The following is a 22,416-nucleotide window of genomic DNA, read 5'->3' as shown; positions in this document are numbered from 1 at the left end:
GTCTAAGAAGAAGGTGATATGTATATTCTAAAAAGTCCTGATTAATGTTTTCTTATATATCTTAAGTCTATATAAGACCTGAATAATCTGTATTATCAATGGACCTGCTGAAAGATTTTTATGTACCGAAGACCTGAAGAAGGTAGTGTGCCCATAGAAGACCAGAAAGAAGTCATGTCAATATAGGCCTTAGCAAAAAAAAAAAAAAACCTGAAAAACTCTCACAGTCGGTCTTAATTCTATAGAAGACTTAATGTATATAATTTATGTATAGAATACCTGACTTCCAACTATAGATAACCTGAGAAAGGATTTGTTTAGATAGAAGATCTGAAGAAAATATTCTGTGTATAAAAAATAATATCATCTATCTGTAGGAGTCCTGAATAATGTTTTCTGAGTATAAAAGACCTGAAGTTCGAAGGCCTACTTTCTATTCTAAAAAGATAGCTTTCTGTAGAAGTCCTAATTGAAGTCGTTTGTATATAAAAGATGTAAAGTAGAAGGTCTTCAGGCAAGATAAGACCCGAAGACAGACTTAACACTACGAAGGATAGATCATCTGAAGGATTTTTTTCTAAATACCTAATACTAGGTGATGGTATATAGGGAATACATTCAAAGGCCTTCAGTTTATAGTAGACCAGAGCAGAACTTCAGTCTTTAAAAGACTTGAAGAACATCTTTTGACTACAGAATACCTAATGCAAGTCTTCTGACTTAATAAGACCGGAAAATGGAATTCAGTCTAAATAAGACGTGAAGAAGAAAAAGACCTGGTTTTCAACCTATAGAAGATCTTACGAAAAATCTGAATGAGGTCGTTAGACCTACGAAAAACCATAAACAAATCTTCTTCTATGCCTTAAAAAAAAGTCCTATGTGAAGATGAATGCTTGTGCAGATCGTCCATTTAATGAATGGCATCTTCTTACAGATCACACGTCGACCAAACAAGATTTTTTCAACTGTATACAGAGGACCGGTAGAATATCATAGTCTATAGAAGATGACATTTTTCTGCCTATAGAGGATCTGAGAAGACGGACTTCTTTCCATATGGGATCTAAATTAGTTAACCTTTCTATAGCAAATATGCAGAATTGGTTATATTTTTAAAAAGCTGAAGATGGTCCACTGTCCGCAGAAGACCTGAAACGGTCTTTCTACTATTTATAGTATATTTGAAGAAGGACCAGTAACCATATAAGATCTAAAGGGGGCATTTGGTCTATAAAATCGATTAATCGAAGTTCATAATGCAGTCCTCTTTTAGAGAAGGCTCTGTCAATAGAAGCCCTGAAAAAGGAAAAGGAAATATTTGCTTATAGAAGATCTGAGGATGTTCTTATGTATATAGGATGCCTTTATGTGTCTTGGGTGTATAAAAAATCTACAGGTGGATGAATCTATCGATAGAACTCTACAATGATGGGAGGCCCAAAAGAAGGTCCGCGGTCAATAGAAGCCCTTAAAAGATATTTGTTTAAAAGAAAATCCCTGTAGAAGCCTTTTTATAAAAGATGTAAAGAATTCCTTCGGCATATAGGAGATCTTTCTACTTGAAGATGGTATATACAAGACCTACATATAGAAAATCCTCTCTAGTTCTGCAAATCCTTAACGATTTTCCAAATAATCTCAAATGTTACCTGTAACTCTCCTTTTAAATTTTCAATTTCATTTAAAATTATTTCATTTAAGAAGCTTTTAAAGATTTCTTTTTATTTCCCCTCGGTGTTATTTTTTCATATCCTCTTCGCACCACATTTAAACCTCATTTATCATTACATTTCCTTTTCCTTTCCGAACGAGCGAGAACATTGCCGATTGTGTTTGGCCAACATAAAAATGTTAAGGAAATAATCATTCTTTAGGTTTTATTTCAGTTATTATTTTCTGTTTCGTTTTTTACATTTCAAAACTTGGGTCATTTAGATTGCTAATTGAAGATGAACACACCAGCGAACACACACACTCACCTAACTTTGCCGGGAGTGCTTAACCTCTGAATCACCTTTTTTTGTGGGGTTCATAATGAGAATGAACATTCTCGTGACCATTTTCCATTTCAGTAACACACACATTTCTTTTTGACATTCTGTGGTGGCACAACACCCAACCAACCAACCTGTGTTGGAACTTCAAAGATTGCCACAACCAAAGTGGCAATAAAAAAATAAAGAAAAACGCAAAGCAAAAGAAAAAAAGTAAAAAGAAGTCGCAGAAAAAAAACTCAGGGTGGCGTTAAAATTGCGTGCGTTAAATATGCTTAACATACAACATTTTTCAACGCCGACGTGTTTTGCAACAGCGAACGAGGGGCCTCTTAATGTTCTTGTACCTTAACCATGTTCTGTGGCACTCACAGCCACAGCCATAGAGATATGTAGAGACAGAAAACAACATCAAACATGCTATACCATGCCATACCATCGCCTTGACGAAACCAGAGCAACTAACTCCAACTAGCCATGACAGCAACTTCCACCTCAATGATGATTGATTAAAGAAGCGGCAGCGTATGAGGCCAACACACAAAATACCTTGCCTGGCTGGGCAAAGGAAACAGTGGCTGGTCGAGATGAAGAAGAAGTAGGAAAGCCATGGTTATGACAATCAGTCAGTAACCAGAAACACTAAAGAAGGTAACAAAAACATAAACACCACCAGCAAATGGACAATGCTTCCAGCAGGCATCCTATGACCACATTACAAGCATCTAAAAAAACATGAGTAAACCATGTAAGTAGACTGGCAGAAACAACAGCAGCAGCAAAGGATAGCTAGCCACGGAATTCAGGCATTACTGGAAGGAGGAGGAGGAGGAAATGTGCCAATAAAAAAGAAGACGGTTCGGCAGAGGTGAATTGGAAAACCTTTACAATACATACATCTGTATAAACCCGGTAAATAAACCCGGTAAAAGATTTGTAACTCATTAAGGACCTGATGAAGTCTTTCCGCTTATATAAGTTCCAAGAATGTTTTACCGGTTACAAACAATTCAGAGGAGTGTTATATTTTAGAAGTCTGAGAGAGGACTTCAATACATATAACACCTGACAACTGTATTCTGTCGATGGCAGGTCTGAAGGAAGTCTACTATAGATTGTATTCAAAAGGCCTGGTCTATGGAATATCTGTCCAAGGTGATCTGACGAAATGTTTGTCTATAGATGTAGGTTTTCTGCATTAGAAGTGCTGAGGCACGCCTCAAAGCTGAGAAAATCATAGAATATAGAAATCATAGGGAAGGCATTTTTCCTATCGAAGTCCGGAGGAAAATCTTCGGACTATGGAAGTCTAAAGGAAGGTATCATGGCTATTGAAGATTTTACTAGGGCTTTCTGTCCAAGATGAAAATGAAGGTGTTTTGTTAAAGAAGGTCCTTTAGGCTGTGGAAAATCTTCCATAGATACCTATAGGATACCTGAACCTGCTACAAATGAGGGGCCTAAACATATATATTGTTTATAGAAGAAGTATACAGTCTAAAGAATATATGAAGAATGCCCTCGGTTTACAGAGGACTAATATTTATAGAAGATCATAAGAAGACCTTATGTTTATAAACAACTTAAGAACGACCTGAATGAGTTTTTTTATAACATACCTGACTGAGGACATTCGTTTATATAAAACCTGAAAGAGTCCCATTGTCTTTAAAGGATACCAGAAGGTCTCCTTTTTATAGAAATCTTGAAGGATGACTTCTGCCTTTAGAATACCTGAATCAGGACGTCTGTTTATAAAATAGGCCATAAGGCATCCAATACATGTCTATTGGAGGCCTTATGGGAGTATTGTGTATACGAAATATTAAAAGGGTAGCTTTTTTAGGAAGACTTGAAGGCGAAGATCCTCTATGTCTTTAGAGGACTTGAAAATTTCCTTATGTATAAAGAAAAACTGAAGATTCTCTTCTATAGATTATATGAATAAGATCTGAAGGGGGAATATACTTTGTAGAAACCCTGGAGCAGGAGAGAACGCCCAGAAGAAGGCCTTCTCTCTATAAAAGACTAAAGAAGGTCACCCGCATATAGAGCCTAAGGAAGGCCCTTATACAGTTATTTTGCTCACATATCCTGCCGTAGACCTCCTATAGATGAACTGAAGAAGCTATCCTATATATTTTTCTAATAAAAGGCCCGAGGATGGTCTTCAGTCTATACAAGATTTGAGGAAACCCGTCTGTCAATAAAATACATGAAAGTCCTTAAAGAGCTCATCTTAGCCGTATAAAGATTTCCCCAGGAAATATTTTGTCTTCGGCCCCTTTTAGATTAGGTGAAGGTATTTTGTCTTCAAACGATCTGAACGTGTTCTACTATCTATAGAACTAAATTGATGGATGTTCTCTAGCTACAGAAGTGTAATGAATGCATGTGGGAGGCGTTCTGATTGCAGATTTTATGTGGATCTTAAATATATTGAATGTATGGGACATGTTCGTTATCAATGTAAGGCCTGGGTTAGGTTTTTTGTTAATAGAAAAGCTGAAATGCTTCTGTCAATAAGATACCAAAATAAGATCTGTGGGAAAAGGTCTAACAATGGACTACAACAGTAAGGCCTTTTCGCAATAGTAAAACTTAAGAAGATTCCCTGTCCTGAACTATGTTTGAAGTCTATAATAGGCCTGACGTCGGTTTTCTATGTCGTTAAGATCAAATATAGGTTTCTGCTCGGTTTCCCAAGACTTATAGTGACACCTAATGAATTTGTGGCAGTGGAAGAAACCAATTGTTGGCCTTCGGTCTTTAAAATCCTCAGAAGAGGGCGTATGCTTATGAATGATCTGACGAAGGTCTATAAAGGATTAGCACATGTCTTCTGTCTATAGAAGAATATTAATGTAGAAACAGACTTTCATACATAAAATATGGAAGGAGAGGAGATCTTCTGATTATCCAAGAGTTGAGAAAATTCCCTTAACAGAAGGTAATATTTTTTGATGTCTGTAAAGAGGACTATTCGCGATCGGTCCATATGAAAACAGGAGTAAGCCTGAGAGATATTCAGACTATAAAAGGTTCAATGATTAAAGAGGGTCGTATTTTTGAGTTCCCGAGGAATCTTTTTGGTCTGTTGGGACAATCTGAAAGAGGTGTTTTGTCTATAGATAACCTGTAGGGGAACTTGAAAGGGGTCATGCATAGCTCAATAGCTCATGAATATGGATGGTTTGAGAAAGTTCTACTTAGAGAAGTCCTATGAAGTCGGTTATGGAGAGTGTATTGAGTGTATTTTTTTCCTTAGTAACCCATCGAAATAATACGATCTTGTATTCCTTATCGGGAGGAAATTGTATAACGGTCAAACCATGTTCATCCCACTGCCCACAGGTCCGTCTGTCCCTCAAATAAATCGAGACCGACATGTATATATTGACGACCTGAACAAGGTGTTCGGTCTATAGAGAACCAGGAGGGGCGAAGTGAGTGGAATATTTTGACTATGAAAGGTTTGATGAACTTCTACGTATGTTGGGACGACCTGAAGTAGGTGTTTTGCCTATAGAAAAAACCAGAGGTTCTGACAATTGAAGATTTGAGAAAGTCCTACATATAGAAGGTCTAAGGAGCTCTACGGACCACAATTTTATGGAGGGTGTATTGAGCTTGATATGGGTTCGGAATAATCTGAACCCGTATTCTTGACCAAAAGTACATTCCTAGACACCTTATGTATATCCGTTTTTCTGCTCGCAGGTACGTCTTCTGAAGAAATCGAGACAGACATCAAAATATTGAAGAGCTGATGAAGATGTTCCGTCTATGGAAAACCAGAAGGAAGAAGTTGAGACAACTTGTTTGACAAAGGGAAACCTGACTATGACTATGGAAGATTTGAGGAAGTTCAACATAGAAAAGGTCTACGGAGCTCCACAGACCATTGTATTGCTTTCACGGCCAACCTCAACCCTACCGCACATACCTTTGTTCCTTTATTGTAACCACCTACCAATTTTAGGTAGTTTGATGTTTGTGAACAATTGTTTCCATTCCAATTTGATTTATTTTGAGATACCATGACTAGATGGTTGAAAAATCTCCCAATCAAAAATAATCCGTATTGGTCCATCTTTAGGTATAGTCCCCATATAAATTACTGGTATTTTAGGAATTTAAGATACGTTTTCCAAACAGATATTTGATACGTTTCCTAGCCGAGTATAATATATTTAAGATTCTGATTATAGAGCAAAATTTTCTTCTAGAAAATATCTATATCGTTTCACCTTTAGGTAAGCCCTAATATGGTCGTACACCTCATTATCGGTATTTTGAAATTTTAGGAAAATCTTCTATCAAAGGTGGCTGCAATTTAAAATATATAATGCCCATGGGCCTAAAAAATCTCTATGGAAAACATTGTTGATGTAGATTCACTTTTTCGGTTAAGGTCCTATTCCAAAAAATTACCTTCGATTCCGCGCTTTTGATTCTGCCAAAATTTCCATAATCTTTCGCTACAAAGAAATATCAGTCTCTCTGTGGTAAAGGATACAAAGAGCTCCCAATGAGCTTAATCCCTTTTCACTTCTTCGGTATTAGACAAACACCATCGTCGTAAAGCATGCAGGACATAGTGGCTAACAAACAATTGCCTAGATGGTCAGTTAAACAGTTAAGAAACAAAATGATCAATAATGAATGAAGTGCCCCGCCATAGTACTGTTGGCAAGTACTCATAAAATGTGTATTACTCACACCATCACAACCACTAGACACACTCGTTCACACACTTCTCTTTTAGTCATACAAATGATACCATGTAAAAAAAGGACGAAGAATTTTATACCACCGACATTTCACATATGAGGAATTTTTATACCTAGGATAGAACATCTTTCTTAATGTGGACGATATATGGTGGCATGTGGTGGACATTAGCTTGCCAGCTAACCACTTAACCACCACTACTGCGAGCAGCACCAGCAGGAAAACTAGTGTTTGCTGTCTGACTAAAAAAAAAGAAAAACTATGACATGATCTGGTAATTAGTGGTTTTTACTATTGTTTGTTGTTGTAATACATACAACCACAGGCTATAATTTCTTGTTGTTCTTCTTGTTGGTTGCTGCTCATTTTTTTCGGGGTTCTTCCACGGAACTTGAACCTTCCGTTTTGGTTTTGTCTTTCTGTGTTGTGACTGTTTTTCGGTTTGTGTTTATCAAATGAACATTTTTGGTGTGTGTGTGTGTCATGAAACACTAACCATTTTCATGCTGTACAATTATCCTTTGCCATAATGAACTTCAACTTGGAGCAGCAGCAGGCATACAGTAGACTTACTGTGTTATTGTTATGTTTTTTCTGCTGGCAAGGTCTATAATTTCCTCCAAAATGGGGAAAAAACAAAAACGAAATACAAACCTTAATGCCCGCAGTATCATGAATACTTAAATAGAATGGACGGGCAAAGACATCATCAGAAATTAAACAACAACGAAAAAACCCAAAAACAAAGTAAAGGAAGAGGAGAGCACCAAGTAGGACAGACCTACTATTAAAATTTTATCATGCATGTATATTTGTTCGGAAACGAAGTCATACATATCTCATTTGCTAGCGTAATTTAGTATTCAATGAACTAAATATAGTTTATTATTATCATCGATATATCGACGAAGTGCAGGTGTGGGCAAACTCAAAATGGGTAATTATTCTGAGTGGAACGCTCAAGTGGCTATTCACATGTAGTAAAAATTTGCAAAATATAAAAAAAAGTAAAAATATTTGCATAGAAGGTCTTCTATAGAAAACCAGATCAAACAAATATAGGTCTCTGAGAAAAATATTTTTAAAAAATCCACTTATAACGATGTGAAGATAGTTAGCGCCCAACGTCAATTCCAAAAAATTACCTTTGGTTGTAGTCTCATTTTCACTTTACTGCCATGCCTTCAACTATAATGCAAATAAAATATATTTGGCGCCCAACGTCAATATTGATATATTTTGATACCCTGCACAACAATGTTGTCAGGGTATTATAGTACGTTTACATTTAATCGGATTTCGTTAACCCAGTGGGTTTCAATTGTCATTTCCTTTGCATATACGTCAAATAAATCCTCATAAAGTAGGTTAACCCGGTAAAAAGTTGTAATGTACAAGGAGTTTTATAGCTTTGTGTGGCCCCAAGAATTTGTAATGCCGTGAAATATTGGTCCTAGACCCATCTTTTAGTTTACCGATCTCAACTAGTTGAGTCGATCTGAAGATGTGTCTCTCCGTCAAATATAATTTGTAAGTGCGCTACAGGTCACAGTCACCACGAAATTTTGAATGCAGGACAGGTTCTGGCCAAATAAGGTCGCTATTGTTTTTGGCAATGATCCGTTAATATGTAGGGGAAAAAATTTTTGTCTGTTTTTCTGGCCGATCTAGAGGCCACAATTATGACCCGAAAATCACAAAATTTTGCACAGAGAAAGGGGTCTGACCATGGAATAAGCATGATTGTTTTGCTGAAGATCGTAGAAGTAGAAATCCCTTCATAAGATATTCATAAATAGCAGACCTTCTAGAGGCGTTCTAAAGATGGTTCCATATTGCCGGAAGAAATTGTAGATTTGTTCCAATTGTCTTCTATTGAGAGAAACTCTTTTTGAAAAATCGCCTAAAGATAGCAGATGCTCCTTAGATATTGTACAGGACAATTGAGGATGGTCCCATAAGAAAGCTTCTACAAAGAAAGAGAGAAGGCCATAGTACCTTCCTTATGTAAAATATTGTTGATGTATTACAATTGCCCTCTATTGATATGTTCGTAGGTTGGGCATCATGTAGATGTATTTCACATGCCGTCTACAGATATATGGACCCTATAGATGACCAATCACCTTCATGAGGTACTATATCCCCGGAAGACAATAGATTTTTCCTAATTTCCTTCTATGGATAGAATTGTCTTCAAGTCGTCCCTAGACACCAGACCTTCTAGAGGCAGGCTTTTAAATACAGGGACCGGCCTAGATAACCATAACTAGTTTTATATTGTCGGAAGATATTGTAGATTTGTTTCAATTGCCTTTTATAGGTAGAAACTTATTCAGAAATTGTATATAAAAATCATACCCTCTAGAGGCAATCTAAAAGACTTCTACAGATGTTCACCCCCTACAGCTTCTGAATTGGCCTCTCACCGCCTAGAAGTTCTATATTGCCCGAGGAAATTGTAGAGTTACTCTAATCGCCGTATAGATAGGAATCCTTCATCCGCCGTGTCATTCTACAAGACTACTGCGCTAAAATTCGTGAAAATCGGTTAAGATTCAGATATAGCTCACATATATATTTTCATCCGATTTAAGGTAAATTGGGCACCAAAGTCCCTATATATCCTTCGATTTGCACGATACGACATAGCGTACTGAAATAAGTCTAGAGTGTATGTGTTAAGTTTCGTTATTTGAATTTTGCCTTGTAAGGGCAGTGATCATTTGAAAGTAATTTTAAGTGGTTATTTATACTCTTTCGAGTCGAGCTTGATGATCTAAGTTTTGTAATGAAAAGGAAAGCCAGGAGAAGAACCTACGTACCCACCATTATGCGACGCGTTTCGCCGTTGGTTAAGCGGCTCATCAGGCATATTGGGCTATGTGGCTTTACAAATGTCGTACGTTGATAACTTGTATTTATTCCGCCCTGATGCGAAACTTGCATATGCGAATTAAATTCAAATTTGACAAAGTTCGACATTTTGTCTTCATTCTAGGAACAGTCCTTTTCAAAGCAGATTTTTGTTGTAGCGATGGATAATTAATCCACACATCTACAATTGCTTCCTGTCCGATTTTATATAAATGGTGCACCAAAGTCCCATATATAGATTGGACCCCCACTAGATAACCATCTAGAGTTTTATATTGTCGGAAAATATTGTAGATTTGTTTCAATTGCCTTTTTTAGGTAGAAACTTATTCACAAATCGTTTATACCAATCAGAGGTATTCTACATGACTTCTATAGAGGTTCACCCTCTAGAGGTTCTATATTGCCTTCTTACCCTCTAGAAGTTCGATGTTGCCCGAAGAAATTGTAGATTTATACCAATCGTCATATAAATAGAAATCCTTCGTCAATCGTGTCATTCCATAGGACTTCTACATATTATCAGGACCCTATATAGAACTTCGAAAGAGAAAGGACTCTCAATATATCACTTGCTATAGAATCTATACTACCATAAGACATTGTATATTTCCAGCAAACTTTTGAAAGGACTTTCACGTTTAGTCGACCTTATGTAGAAAGATGGCGCCCAACGCCAATGCCATTTTTTTGTTATCAATTTCCTCTAAAGCCACAGCCTCTAGGCCTTCATAATAAATGAACCCTATTGAGGCCTTCCGCGGGCAGAGGACCATCTTAGAAGTTAACAAATATAGAAACAGACCTAGATAACCATCTGAAAGTTCTATATTGCCGGAAGATATTGTAAATTTTTTTTTCAAATTACCTTCTATGGGTAAAAACTTATCCAGAAATCGTTTATACAAATCAGACCTTCTAGAGGCATTCAACAAGGCATCTACAGAAGTTTACCCTTTAGAGGTTCTATACTGTCCTCCCTCTAGAAGTTATAGAAATTGTAGATTTAGTCCAATCGCCATTATAGATAGAAACACTTTAAGAAATTGTCCGTTCTACAATACTTTTTGATAGGACGCTATATTGAACTTCGACATAGAAAGAACTCTAAACTGCTAAAGTTCCTACACTACCAGAAGTCATTGTAGATTTCCAGCAGACCTTCGAAAGGACTTTTATCTTTAGTCGACCTTATGTAGGAAATCTTCGTAAGGTCCAAAATACAAAGATCTTTGAAATTTAGAATATAACTTAAAATGGCGCCCAACGTCAATGTCAACACTTATGAATTTTTTACAGTTTGTTATAATTTTCCTCTAAAGTCACAGCCTCTAGGTCAGAAAGAGATACACATTCTTGATATATATACATGAACCCTATTGAGGGCTAATCAAGGAAGAGGACCATCGAAGAAGTTCTTATATACAATGATCTTTGGAATTCAACATATAAATTAAAATGGCGCCCAACGTCAATGTCACCATTTGTTATCATTTTCCTCTTAAGTCACAGCCTCTAGGCCACAGATATGTATACATGAACCCCATTGAGTGATTCTACAGGGAAAGGACTATTTAAAAAGTTCATATATTTTTGGCGCCCAACGTCAATGTCAACAGTAATCTCTTTTTTTGTTATCACTTTCCTCTGAAGACCCTAAGACTTCTTTGGTTACCCCAACGACCTTGTTAACATAAAGTTAGGCCATCCCTGCCTTGGCATTTGTAAATGATTCACTAGTTGTAGTTTTTGAACTTTGTTTTTTGTTGTTGTTCTTTGGCTACAAAGCAAAACAGTCAGTTGTTATAGCTTTTGGCCCTTTTTGCCAATGTCCAATGCCATTGTGTCCTTTTGCTGTTGTAGTTGTTGGTGTTGTTATTTCTGGTGGCCTTTAGGCCAGAGATAGATATACACATTCGTGCATTGTTTAGTTGTTAATTTTAAACATTTTTTACAATTTATCGGCGATAATGATTTTATGGCTTATAGCCTCCAGATCATTAAACTGATTTCATAGTTTAAAGCCATGGTGGCTGGCTAGAGCTAGATTGATTTTGTTGTAATGGCAAAAACAAAACGAGGATTTTTTTTTTGGGTACTGCAACTCCTTCATGAGTGCCATCGTGAACTTGATATTTTGGGCTTCTCATGATTTGTTTACCGGCCTAAAGACAGACCTGCAGAATTTGCTGGGACTCCACATTGGCTATACAGTGTGAAGTTTCAGAGTCTAGCAGCCCAATTGAAATGGAGGGCATGTTTTGTTGAAACGTTTTGTTTGGTTTTTGTTTTCTTTTGCCTGGCTCTTTGAGGTGCTGGTGGTCGTGTAGGATGTTTGTAGCTGGTGTTCTTTTTTTTTTCTTGTGCTGGTCTCCTATCTCCTTTTGAGTTGTTGAAATTCCTGATTCGTGTTGTTTGCAATTTTCTGCTTATCAAAAGTTACAATTAATATGCTTTGTTTTTTTAGTATCATGATTTGTTTTGTTTTTTGTTCTTCCACTTCTTTTTTTCCAGTTTTTATGCAGACAGTCCTGACGTTGTGATTATTTTCCCTTTGGACTTACTGATTGTTTTATTTCGGTTCGTTTTTCTTAATTTTCATTTTTTTCTGCTGTTGGGTCTTCGTTATGTCTTTTTTTATTCCCTGGCAAATGATTTACTTGATATCACCCCAACAAAAAAATAAAACACAATGAGCTCTCGGTTGTAACTTTGTCTTGAATAAGGTCAGAGATTACCGCCGTAGATATCTTCGGTTTGAAAAAAAGGATGTTAATTTTTATTTCATTCGCTCGTCCATTCGTTCGTTGCGTATCACCATCTTCTTCTTCGTAGAGCGTTACTAAAAACCATAACAAAGCTCTACGCGCTTATCTAAAGTGGATTTGTAATTTCACAAAAAGGATTGTGAGAAACTAAGAAATAAAGTAAATTTTATTATGGCCTTTGAGAAAATCCTTGAAAATCGTAGAAGACGAACAAAAAACCAGACGAAGTGTATAAAGTCTTGGAGAAGAGATTTTTCCCATCAGATAATTTGTTGATTTACAATGGGTATGAAAGTGTGTGAGAGTGTAGGTGTGTGTGTGTGTCTTCAATGAATTAAGGTGTTGTTGAATAAATTGTGAAGATAATTGCAGATATGGACGAGTTTTAATAAAATATATTTAAATAGGAGACCTTGCAAGGATATATCAAAGATTAAAGACATTATAGAGGGGTTTCAATGGACAACCGACGTTTCAATTGCCTTGTGGGGATATGAAGGTATTTCATAGATGGAAGTCCTTCCATAGATTACAAGCTCCTTAGAGGCAGTCTACAGGGCTGCTGCAAATATGTAGACACTAAAGAAGAAAGATTGTATATTTAGCTTTCTATGGATAGCAACACAATCATAAGTCAATCATAAAAAGCAGGCCCTTTAAAGGCATTATACAAGGCTCCCATAAACGGACGAACATATCATGTTCTATATTGTCGGAACAAATTGTGATTTGTTCCAATTGCCTTTAATCGATAGAATCCTGCTATGGATACATATCCCGTGCATAGATAGCAGACCTTTTAGGGGCATTTCTACATTGATGGACCCTGAACCCATATTCTATGGACAGAAACTTCTTCAAAAGTCGGTCATAGATAGAGGATAGTCCTGAGGCATTCCACAAGGCTTCTTTAGGTAAATGGTTCTTAAAGAGGACCCCTACAGAGAGAATACCACGCCCGTTTCAATATTACCGGAAGACATTGTAGATATATTCCATTGAATTCTATGAATAGAAAGTGCTTCAGGAGTATGCCAATAGATATCAGGCCTTTACAAAATTCAGGCATTTTACAAGATATATATTAATGAACCTTACAGAGGGCTTATATAGAGAGAGGCCTAGATAACCATCAAGAGGTTATAGATTGCCGGAAGATATTTTAGATTTGTTCCAATTGCTTTCTATGAGAAATCGTTTATAAAAAGCAGAGCCTGTAGAGACATTCTACAAGGCTTCTACAGAAAATAGACCATATCACCCTCTAGAGGACCTATATTGCCGGAAGACATTGTACATGTATTCCAATGAAACTTTATAGATGGAAACCCATTGCGAAATCATTCTACAAAGCTTCTACATACATATAGGACTTCGACAGAGAAAGAACTCTCCACATATTACTTTCGAGAGTTTGTAGATTTTCAGCAGGTTATGTAAGAGGTGCCCCACGAATAGCACTGACAAATATTTTGCCAGGGAAAAAATTGATGAAGGTATTGTGTATACCTTATGCAGATTGGTTATTTAGATCGTCAAACGCTCCAGAACCTTCGTCTGGAGATAGAGGTCTTATAGACCTTCTTTAAGTTTTTATAGGTCGATCAATACATAAAAAATTCAATATAGAGAAGATCTTCTAATGTCTTCCATAGGTTGAAATTCCAAATGAAAAACCTACTGAAGGTCTTCTAAAATCACTAAAGAAAGTCTTCTGTGTCTAAAATATCCTCAGGAGAACTTCTACACTAAAAGAAATCTTGACGAAAGTCTTCTATAGACATTTTTAAGTTGTCCATAGATAGAACACTTCCAGCATATATTTTATGTAGATGATCTCTATACAATATCTTCTACGGGATAAGGACCTTCTGGAGATCTTGTATATCTCTAAGGATATTCTATAAATGGAAAACATTCATACGACCTTCTATTGATAGAAGGCCTCATATAGGACCAAAGTTTTTATAAAGACAGACATTGTGAAGATCTGCTACAGATGAAGGCACAAATGAGTCACAGTCCTGGCTTGAAAATTTTCTGTAAAAATCCACGCTTTGGAGTTTCATTCTAGGCTTGAATATTTTTTTTTTAAATCTGCTTCCCAATGGGTTGAAAATATTATTTAAAAATCTGCTCTTTGGAGATTCAGTCTAGTTTGGAAATATTTGTTTAGAACCATGCACTATTGGCTCAGTGTAGGCTTGAAAATATTCATTAAAAATCCACGCTTTCTTGGCTCAACGTTGGTTTGAAAATTTTCTAAAAAAGTCCACACATTGAAGGCCTCAGTCTAGATTAAAAAATATTCTTTAGAAGTCCACGCCGTGGAGAATTCGGTCAGGCTTGAAAATATTCTTTAAAAATCCGCGCCTTAATGAACTTAAGCTAGACTTAAAATATTGTTTAAAACCTTAGCGCCTTGGATAAATCAGTCTAGGCTTAAAAATATTCCCTAGGCAGTATAGGCTTAAAAATATTCCCTGGTAGTGCTTAGTCTGGGGTTGAGATTATTCTTTAAAATCACGCTTTGTAAGACTCACTCTAGGCTTGTAAATATTCTTCCAAAAATGCATGCCTTTTGTCATGAAAATATTCTATAAAAAATTGCGACTTTGAGGCTCAAAAATAAACACACACCTTGGAGGATAGTCTGAAACTAGGAAATATTATTTAAAACTCCAGGTTTTGTGGCCTCCTTTGTGTGAGCATTAAAATATTGTGGGTGGCACTGCACTAAAAAAACTACTTCATTCCTCCAAATCTAAAATCACCATTCGATTTTCATTCACTACAACTATTCGGCTGACTATTTATAACTCTTTTTGACAGATTTTCACAAAAATATTTTTATTTATAAACGATGGCCGGTTTTGGGGTCATTAATATTGCTGCGGCGAATGACAGCATTTTAAATAATTCAGGCATGCATTTCGATAGAACAATCATCAGGCAAAGCCAGCCAACAATCCAAAATGACTAACCAACAGACTTATGGATGAAAACACCAACAACAACAACAACAAAAATTGACATAATTTTTTTCGGTGGGTTCGCAAACTCCTAGCCTCCGCCACACATGATTCTTTTGTTGTTTTGTCGTAAATATTTGTTCGACTAACACACTCCACAACGACAACTTGTCCAATGTCATCGCAATATAGTTTTTGTGGAAAATGAGTTAGTGTATGTGTGTGTTGATTATTGAAGGCACATGGCAAAACTTATGAGCCAGTGTTGCAACATGACATGGCACAGCCAGCTTGGTTGCTTGCAACCACCACACCACACACGACACGACTGACATATGATTTATGAGTATTTACTGTAATGTGAAAGATTCAGCCGCAATAGATCGACTGTTAAACTACAAAACCCATAGCCAAAATGACCAACCAAACCCAAGCAACCCGTCAGCCAAGCAGTAAGCTTGCCAGCCAGTTCGCATTGTTTTTCCACTCGAACATTTATCATTCGAAAATATGCAACGAAAAATGAATGAAATGTTTGTGTGGTATGCCGAGTTGTAAAGCGTTTGCTGTTGCCACCAACTTGGTGCTTGGAGATCGTGATTTCTTAATGCCGCACTCAGCCAGCCAGCCACTGCTGCTGCTTTAAACTGGGTTAAAAGACTCGGTTTACAAACAAGACCGCCAATACACGACACTGCTGCCGCCGTCGCTACCATCAAAGCCTGGGCCATTTTTCTGTGGTAGTTCCCTGGTCGTTTTTTCGTTTTTCCTACCTGGCATTTATGTTGGTTAAGTGTGGCTGGTGTTGTTGTTGTTGGCTCGCTGGTTGGTTTGCTTGGTAACTGGTGTTACTTTGCCATTAGGTTTTTCCTCTGCTCGACCAGCCGACCAGGCCAGCCTGACATGGTGGTTTTTCTTTATTAACGAATAATTTATAAAGTCATATAATTTACTTTTCGAACAAACAACAACAAAACACAAACTGTTCAGCCTTTAAGCAAAGGCGAACAGACGAAACATCTGACTATAAAACATAACAATGAAGAAAATTACTTAATTAGTCATGAAAATGTTTTGGTTGCTGTCGGTTTTTTACCGGATTTGAGTTTTCCACTGGTTGTGGCTTTGATCTTGACATTGACTCTGACAAACAAATACCATTAATTTTTCCGATAATTAACGATTTGAATTTTTTGGGGGCAGGGTTCGGTAATTGCTCTATTCTCTCTTTCATTGTTCTTGAGAGGAAATGATAAATGTAACAGTTTTGTTATACAAAGGTGATTCCTTTTAATTGAGAGGTTGTACTTTAAATTGAGAGTGGGAAATATAAACATGGGACAGGATATCATATTGCATTTCATATTTTTCTTGTATAATCTAAAATTATACGACGATGCCATTGTTGAAGAATTGCGACATACCGACCATATAACACCCCACTGAACTTTAAAATATTTTTTTGGTCCATTTGAACCCCTAAATATTAACCGATCAACATCCTTGGCCATAACCGAAACTAAATCCAAAAGTTGGTAACGATCGGCGAAACATTTGCGCTCTCTAGCCTGATTATGATAATACGGAACAATATAAAAATATGAAGACTATTGGTGTCAAGATTTCAAACCAAAAATTTACCATTATGAAGTATTTTGAATCTGCACCTTATGGTGGAGGGTATAAAAAGTTCTGGCCTGAGGATTTTTTCGTAATATATATTTTTTACTCTATCGTTCGGGTCAACTAACACGAGTTATTAAGCTCATTTCATTAGCAGTGGATTTTTAAAAATGTCAGCCAGTCTGAGCCCTCACTGAGCAGATACCTCCAAATTTTTAAACAATTTTGAGCCTAGATTGTGCCGACGTGGTTTTTTAATAGTAAAAAGACTAGACCGAACCCCTCAGGAAGCCTAGACTGAGTTGTCGAAGGTGTGAATTTTAAATGAATAATTTGAAGCCTACACAGAGTCCTATTTAATAAAATATTTTTAAGCCTGCGATGAGTCCTAAAAAGAGTGGATTTTAATGTATATTTTCAAACCTAGACTGTATCCTCTAAGGCGTGGATTTTTGAAGAAGATTTTCAAGCCTAGACTGTGTCCCCCAAGTTTCAAGCCCAGACTGATTCCTCAAATGCGTGGATTTTTAAAGAATATTTTCAAACCCAGATTTAGTCCTCAAAAGCGTGGATTTTGAAAGAATATTTTCAAGCCCAGACTGAGTCCTCAAAGGCGTGAATTTTTAAAGAATATTTTCAAACACAGATTGAGTCATCAAATGATATTTTTATAATATTTTCAAACCCAGATTGAGTCATCAAAGGCGTGGATTTTTTGAGAATATTTTCAAACACCGATTGAGTCATCAAAGGCTTGTATTTTTAAAGAATATTTTCAAACCCAGATTGAGTCATTAAAGGCGTGTATTTTTAAACCCAGATTGAGTAATTAAAGGCGTGGATTTTTTGAGAATATTTTCAAACACCGATTGAGTTATCAAAGGCTTGTATTTTTTAAGAATATTTTCAAACCCAGATTGAGTCATCAAAGGCGTGGATTTTTTAAGAATATTTTCAAGCCTACACTGAACCAAGAAGGTGTGGATTTTTAAAGAAAATTTTGAAACCTACACTGAGCCAAGAGGGCGTGGATTTTCAAATAATATTTTTGAGCCTACTTTTTTAAAATCCAAGAACACGTGGATTTTAAAAAAGTATTTTTAAGCCCAGGCTAACCCTTTAATAGCATATCTTTAAGGAGGGTTTCAAGCCTCACTCTTTGTAGGAGTGGATTTTTAAATATTAATTTCAAGCCTACACCGAGCCATCAAATCCCTGGATTATTAAAAAAAATATTCTCAAGCCTGAGCTATACAAGCGTAGGTTTTTAAAGAAACTTCAGAGAGTTCTACATATAGGACCCGGAAGGTAGTACAAAGAATAGCTCCAGAAAGCCTACGAAAAAACTCCTTAAAATATCTACACTTTCTGCTCTGATATTCTTTCTATCAAATTCTAAAATTAAAATTAAGTCCACTTCATTCCAAAATTATTATCTGATCATCACCGAAAATTATAGGCGGTGTCCTTGACCATAACTGGAACATCATGGAACATTTCAAAGCGATCAGCGCTATAGTTCCGCTTTCCAGAGTGATAATGGGTTACTAAATAATATACGAATACGGAGATACCTGTAAATAAAGGTCAACCACTTCTCTTGGATATAATATCAACTTCTCGGGTATATGTCCTTCAGGGGTAAATATATACGCCATAGAATACAAATTTTGTCATTTTTCACACAAAAGTCAGGGTCCATTTGACCAGCTAAATATTGGCCGATCTTTCTCCAAACAGGCATGCTTATTCTTTGGCCCGATCCCCTTCTCCATGCAAAATTTCACGATGTTCGGGCTATAATTGTGGGCCATGCAGCGACCAGAAAATCAGACAAAAATAAAGTTTTTGGTCCATTTCATTCAATAGGGGTCTTCATTGGCCAGGATCCATCCTACATGCAAAATTTCGTGAAGATTGGTCCATAACTGTGGCCTGTATCTTGTTTACAAATTATAATGGACAGACGGACGGACACACATATCTAGATCGACTCAGCTAGTCGAGATATGACGATCGGTATACTTAAAGGTGGGTCTAGGACCAATATTTCGCGGCGTTACAAACTTGGGGCTGCACAAAGCTATAATACCCTGACAACATAGTTGTGTAGGGTATAAATATACTATTCAGGCTTCCGAAGCGAGGATTTTTAAAGAAAATGTTCAAGCCCCACTACCTCCTACCCTCCAAGGCGTTAGGGCATTTTCATGTCTAGGATTTTTTGAGGCCTCCACTTTGAATATTCAGAGGTTGTGACCCGATTTTAGGTATTTTAGATTTCTTTTCTCATAGTTGATTTCTATTGATAATATACCCTATAATTTTCGGGTAATTTCATCAGAAAATCTACATTTTCTGCTGAGGTGATCCCTCACGAATTTTTCAAAAAATTTAAATTTTTAAATAAATTAAAAACCTATCTTTTCAGCTGTGATCATCCTCTGAAAAATCTCCGCCAAAGAAATCTATTTTTTCGTCTTTGATGGTCCTTCGAAAATATTCAAAAAAATCTACACTTTTAGTCCGGTTGATCCTTCAAACGAATTTCTCCAAATTCACCAAAAAATCTAAATTTTCAGCACTGATGGTCGTTTGCACAAATTCGTCAAAAAAAAAACTAAATTTTCAGCTGTGATAGTAATTTCAAAAAATCATAAAAAACTCTAAACTTCAAGCTCTGATTGCACTTTCGAATATATTCATAAAAAAAACGAAATTTTCTGTTCTTATGGTCCTTTGAAAAAAATCTTAAATTAATTATTATTTCAGCTCTGATGGTTATTGGAAAAAAATTAAATGGATCCTTCGAAGTAATTTTTTTAACATTTCAATTTATACCATAAAAACTGCGATCGGAAAATTTATTTAAAAAATCCTTCGAAAAAATTCATAAACACATCTACATTTTCAGCTGTGGTAGTTCTTCGAACACGCCAAATATCTAATTTTTAGCTCGAATGACCGTTTGAAAAAAAAATCATAAAAAACTCCACACTTCCCACAGTCCTTTCAACAAATTCGACAAAAAGTCTACATTTTCAGCACTGATGGTATCAAATCTACTGGTCCTTCGAACAAATTCTTCAGAAAAACCAAAACTTATAGCTACGAGGTTATTTAAAAAAATCTGTGATCCTATAGGTCTATAAAAAATTATCTTGTATATCCCTGTTCCAATTGTAAACAAAAATATTTATTTATCTATCAATTTCATATTTTCCCTTTCACTTACCATCATCATTGGGATTACTCCTATCACCACCACTACCGCCGGCAATTAATTTTCCATGATAAACTTTATCATTTGGATGCTGGACAATGACATTATTCAATATCGATTCATCACCTTCATTGATATCGGCGGCATTATCATCTGGATCGGCACCGGCGGCCATTAAATCGCCGTTATCCGGTTGGGCAATGGGCACATCGGCAGCGGCAACACCTTCATCGTCGACATTGGCGCCAGCACCACCACCACCAGCGATGCCGGGATTGTTGGCAACACCAAAACCACCACCTGCCTCAAATGCGCCAGCATCACGTTCATAGTTGTCCACTTGATTGTTGTTGGCCAAACCGGAACCGGCGACTGCTCCGGCTCCATTGCCGGCCACACCACCAAAACGTTGCCACGGCAAATTCATGGCATTCCATTTGTTGGTGGCCGTCGGATCACGGCGTGCATCATCGGTGTAAATGAAGAATGCAACGAAAAACCAAATGGCCATCAAAATGGCAATTATTTTTACAATTGAAGTGGAACGTCGCCGCCATATGAAAGCCATGTTTGTTGTTGCTGTTGTTGTGTTTGTTTTGTTTCCGTTTTTCAAGTTGAGAGAAAATAAAAGTGGGAGAAAGTGCGGGAGGAAATGGCTTGGAAATAATGGCAATTAACAAAATGTCTGTCGGCCTTTCTAAGAGTAGCAGTTCTTTTTTTCTTCAGTTCTGTTATGGAAGCTTTTTCTTCAAAGCGGCAGCAAATGGGGTTTTTGGATTCTGTTTTGTTGCATTCTTCTTTTGCTGTGCAGTTGTTGTCTTAAATGAAACTAGGTTTTCTATTTCAGGCTATGCTAAATTTGTGTCATACTTTTGTGCTTGAGTGTAGTTTAATTACATTTGGCAGCTTGAATTGCATGAGTTTTGTAGAGGATATCTACTTCTGTTCCTCCTTCTCTTCTTCTCTCAGGACTTTTGTGACAACAAAGGATATGTCACTGTTTTAAGTGTGGCAAGGAAATATCCTGGTTTTTTGTTTGTTATCCTGTTTTTGGAAGTTGTTGTTTTTTTGCAAGGATTTTTGTTGTGTCCTTTTTTGTGCGAATCTGCTTTCAACTTGTCTATGTTACTTTTATGAATTTTGATTTGTTACTTCTGCACTTCTTCTTCGTCCTCCAGATAGTCCTTTTGTTGTGTTTCTTTTTGAGCTCAAAAATGTTTTGTGCCTGTATTTCGTTTATTATCCTCCAAAAACGAATTGTCCTTTTTATTGGAGTTGAGTCCTTTGTGCTCCTTTTTATTTGTTAGCCTTCAAAGCAGTTAGTTTTTGTGTGCTTGGCAATTTTGTACTATCATCTCCATTCCCAGCCAGCTTTAAATGGCTTAGTTTTGTTGTGACATTTAGAGGAGGGCGATTTTGTCAGTCCCAGCTGCTGTCTCGCGCTTATCTCCTCTCTTAGTTTTAGTTTCGCTTTGTTTATTTTTTAATTGTTTTTCACTTCTAATTGTTTTGGGTCATTTGCTTAAATACTCCCGAGGAACATGTCCCCGTTTTGGCCCTGAAATGATAGCTTTTCAACAAATCCTCTATCTTGGGACTTGTTGGGAAAGTAACTTTATCTGCTTGCTATTCTGCTGTTGCTGTCTAGCATTTCAATACGCGAACATTTGCTGGTCTCCTTGTCTGTAAATAAACAAAGGCGGAATAAAAGCGATTTAATTAGAATGTCGAAATACAAGGAGAAGAAAATAAATTGATGGAACAATGAAATAATTGTAGTGGAAGGGCAAATAAAGGATGACAAGAGGAAAATAAAAAGATTTATTAGTTATGGGATTTTTACGGAAGTCAAAAACAAGATGAGGTTTTCTATACACATAAAATTGTATTTATAGATAGAAGAGATATCATAGAAATATAAGCAGATAAATTGGAATATTCAATGATGCTCCTAGAAGAAGATCTCCTTCAAAACAAAAAAGGTAAAAAAGTACCCTCAGAGCTAATTGAGCATTCATATAGTCCATTAGCTCTTAGGGTACTGCGAATAAATTCTTAAAAAATCTACTTTTTTAACTTTGAAGAACAGCCTTCCGAGCAAATTCTGGTCCTTCCAAAAAAAAAAAAAAAAACGCCAAAAAATCAGATGCCATGGTACTTAAAAAATAGTATTCGAAAATATTACGTTTTCATCTATAACAGTCCTTTGAACAAAGTCTTTA

The 22,416-nt window shown here is 36.5% G+C and overlaps 1 protein-coding gene across 1 annotated transcript in view; it reads right to left on the bottom strand.

Moving 5' to 3' along the window:
- The window catches only part of LOC133332996 (putative polypeptide N-acetylgalactosaminyltransferase 9), a 55,663-nt gene extending 34,901 nt beyond the window's left edge, over window positions 1-20,762 (bottom strand). The window contains exon 1 of the mRNA XM_061541339.1: window positions 20,207-20,762. Within this exon, the coding sequence (XP_061397323.1) occupies window positions 20,207-20,762 (556 nt within the window). The remainder of the gene's footprint in view (window positions 1-20,206) is intronic.
- Window positions 20,763-22,416: the final 1,654 nt, after the last annotated feature.

This window comes from Musca vetustissima, unplaced genomic scaffold, assembly GCF_032173495.1.
Source record: "Musca vetustissima isolate MV318-11 ecotype Yass unplaced genomic scaffold, APGP_CSIRO_Mvet_v1 utg38044, whole genome shotgun sequence".
Lineage (NCBI taxonomy): Eukaryota > Metazoa > Arthropoda > Insecta > Diptera > Muscidae > Musca > Musca vetustissima.
Note: the sequence above shows the minus strand (reverse complement) of the source record. Positions and strands in the feature narration are given on the sequence as shown.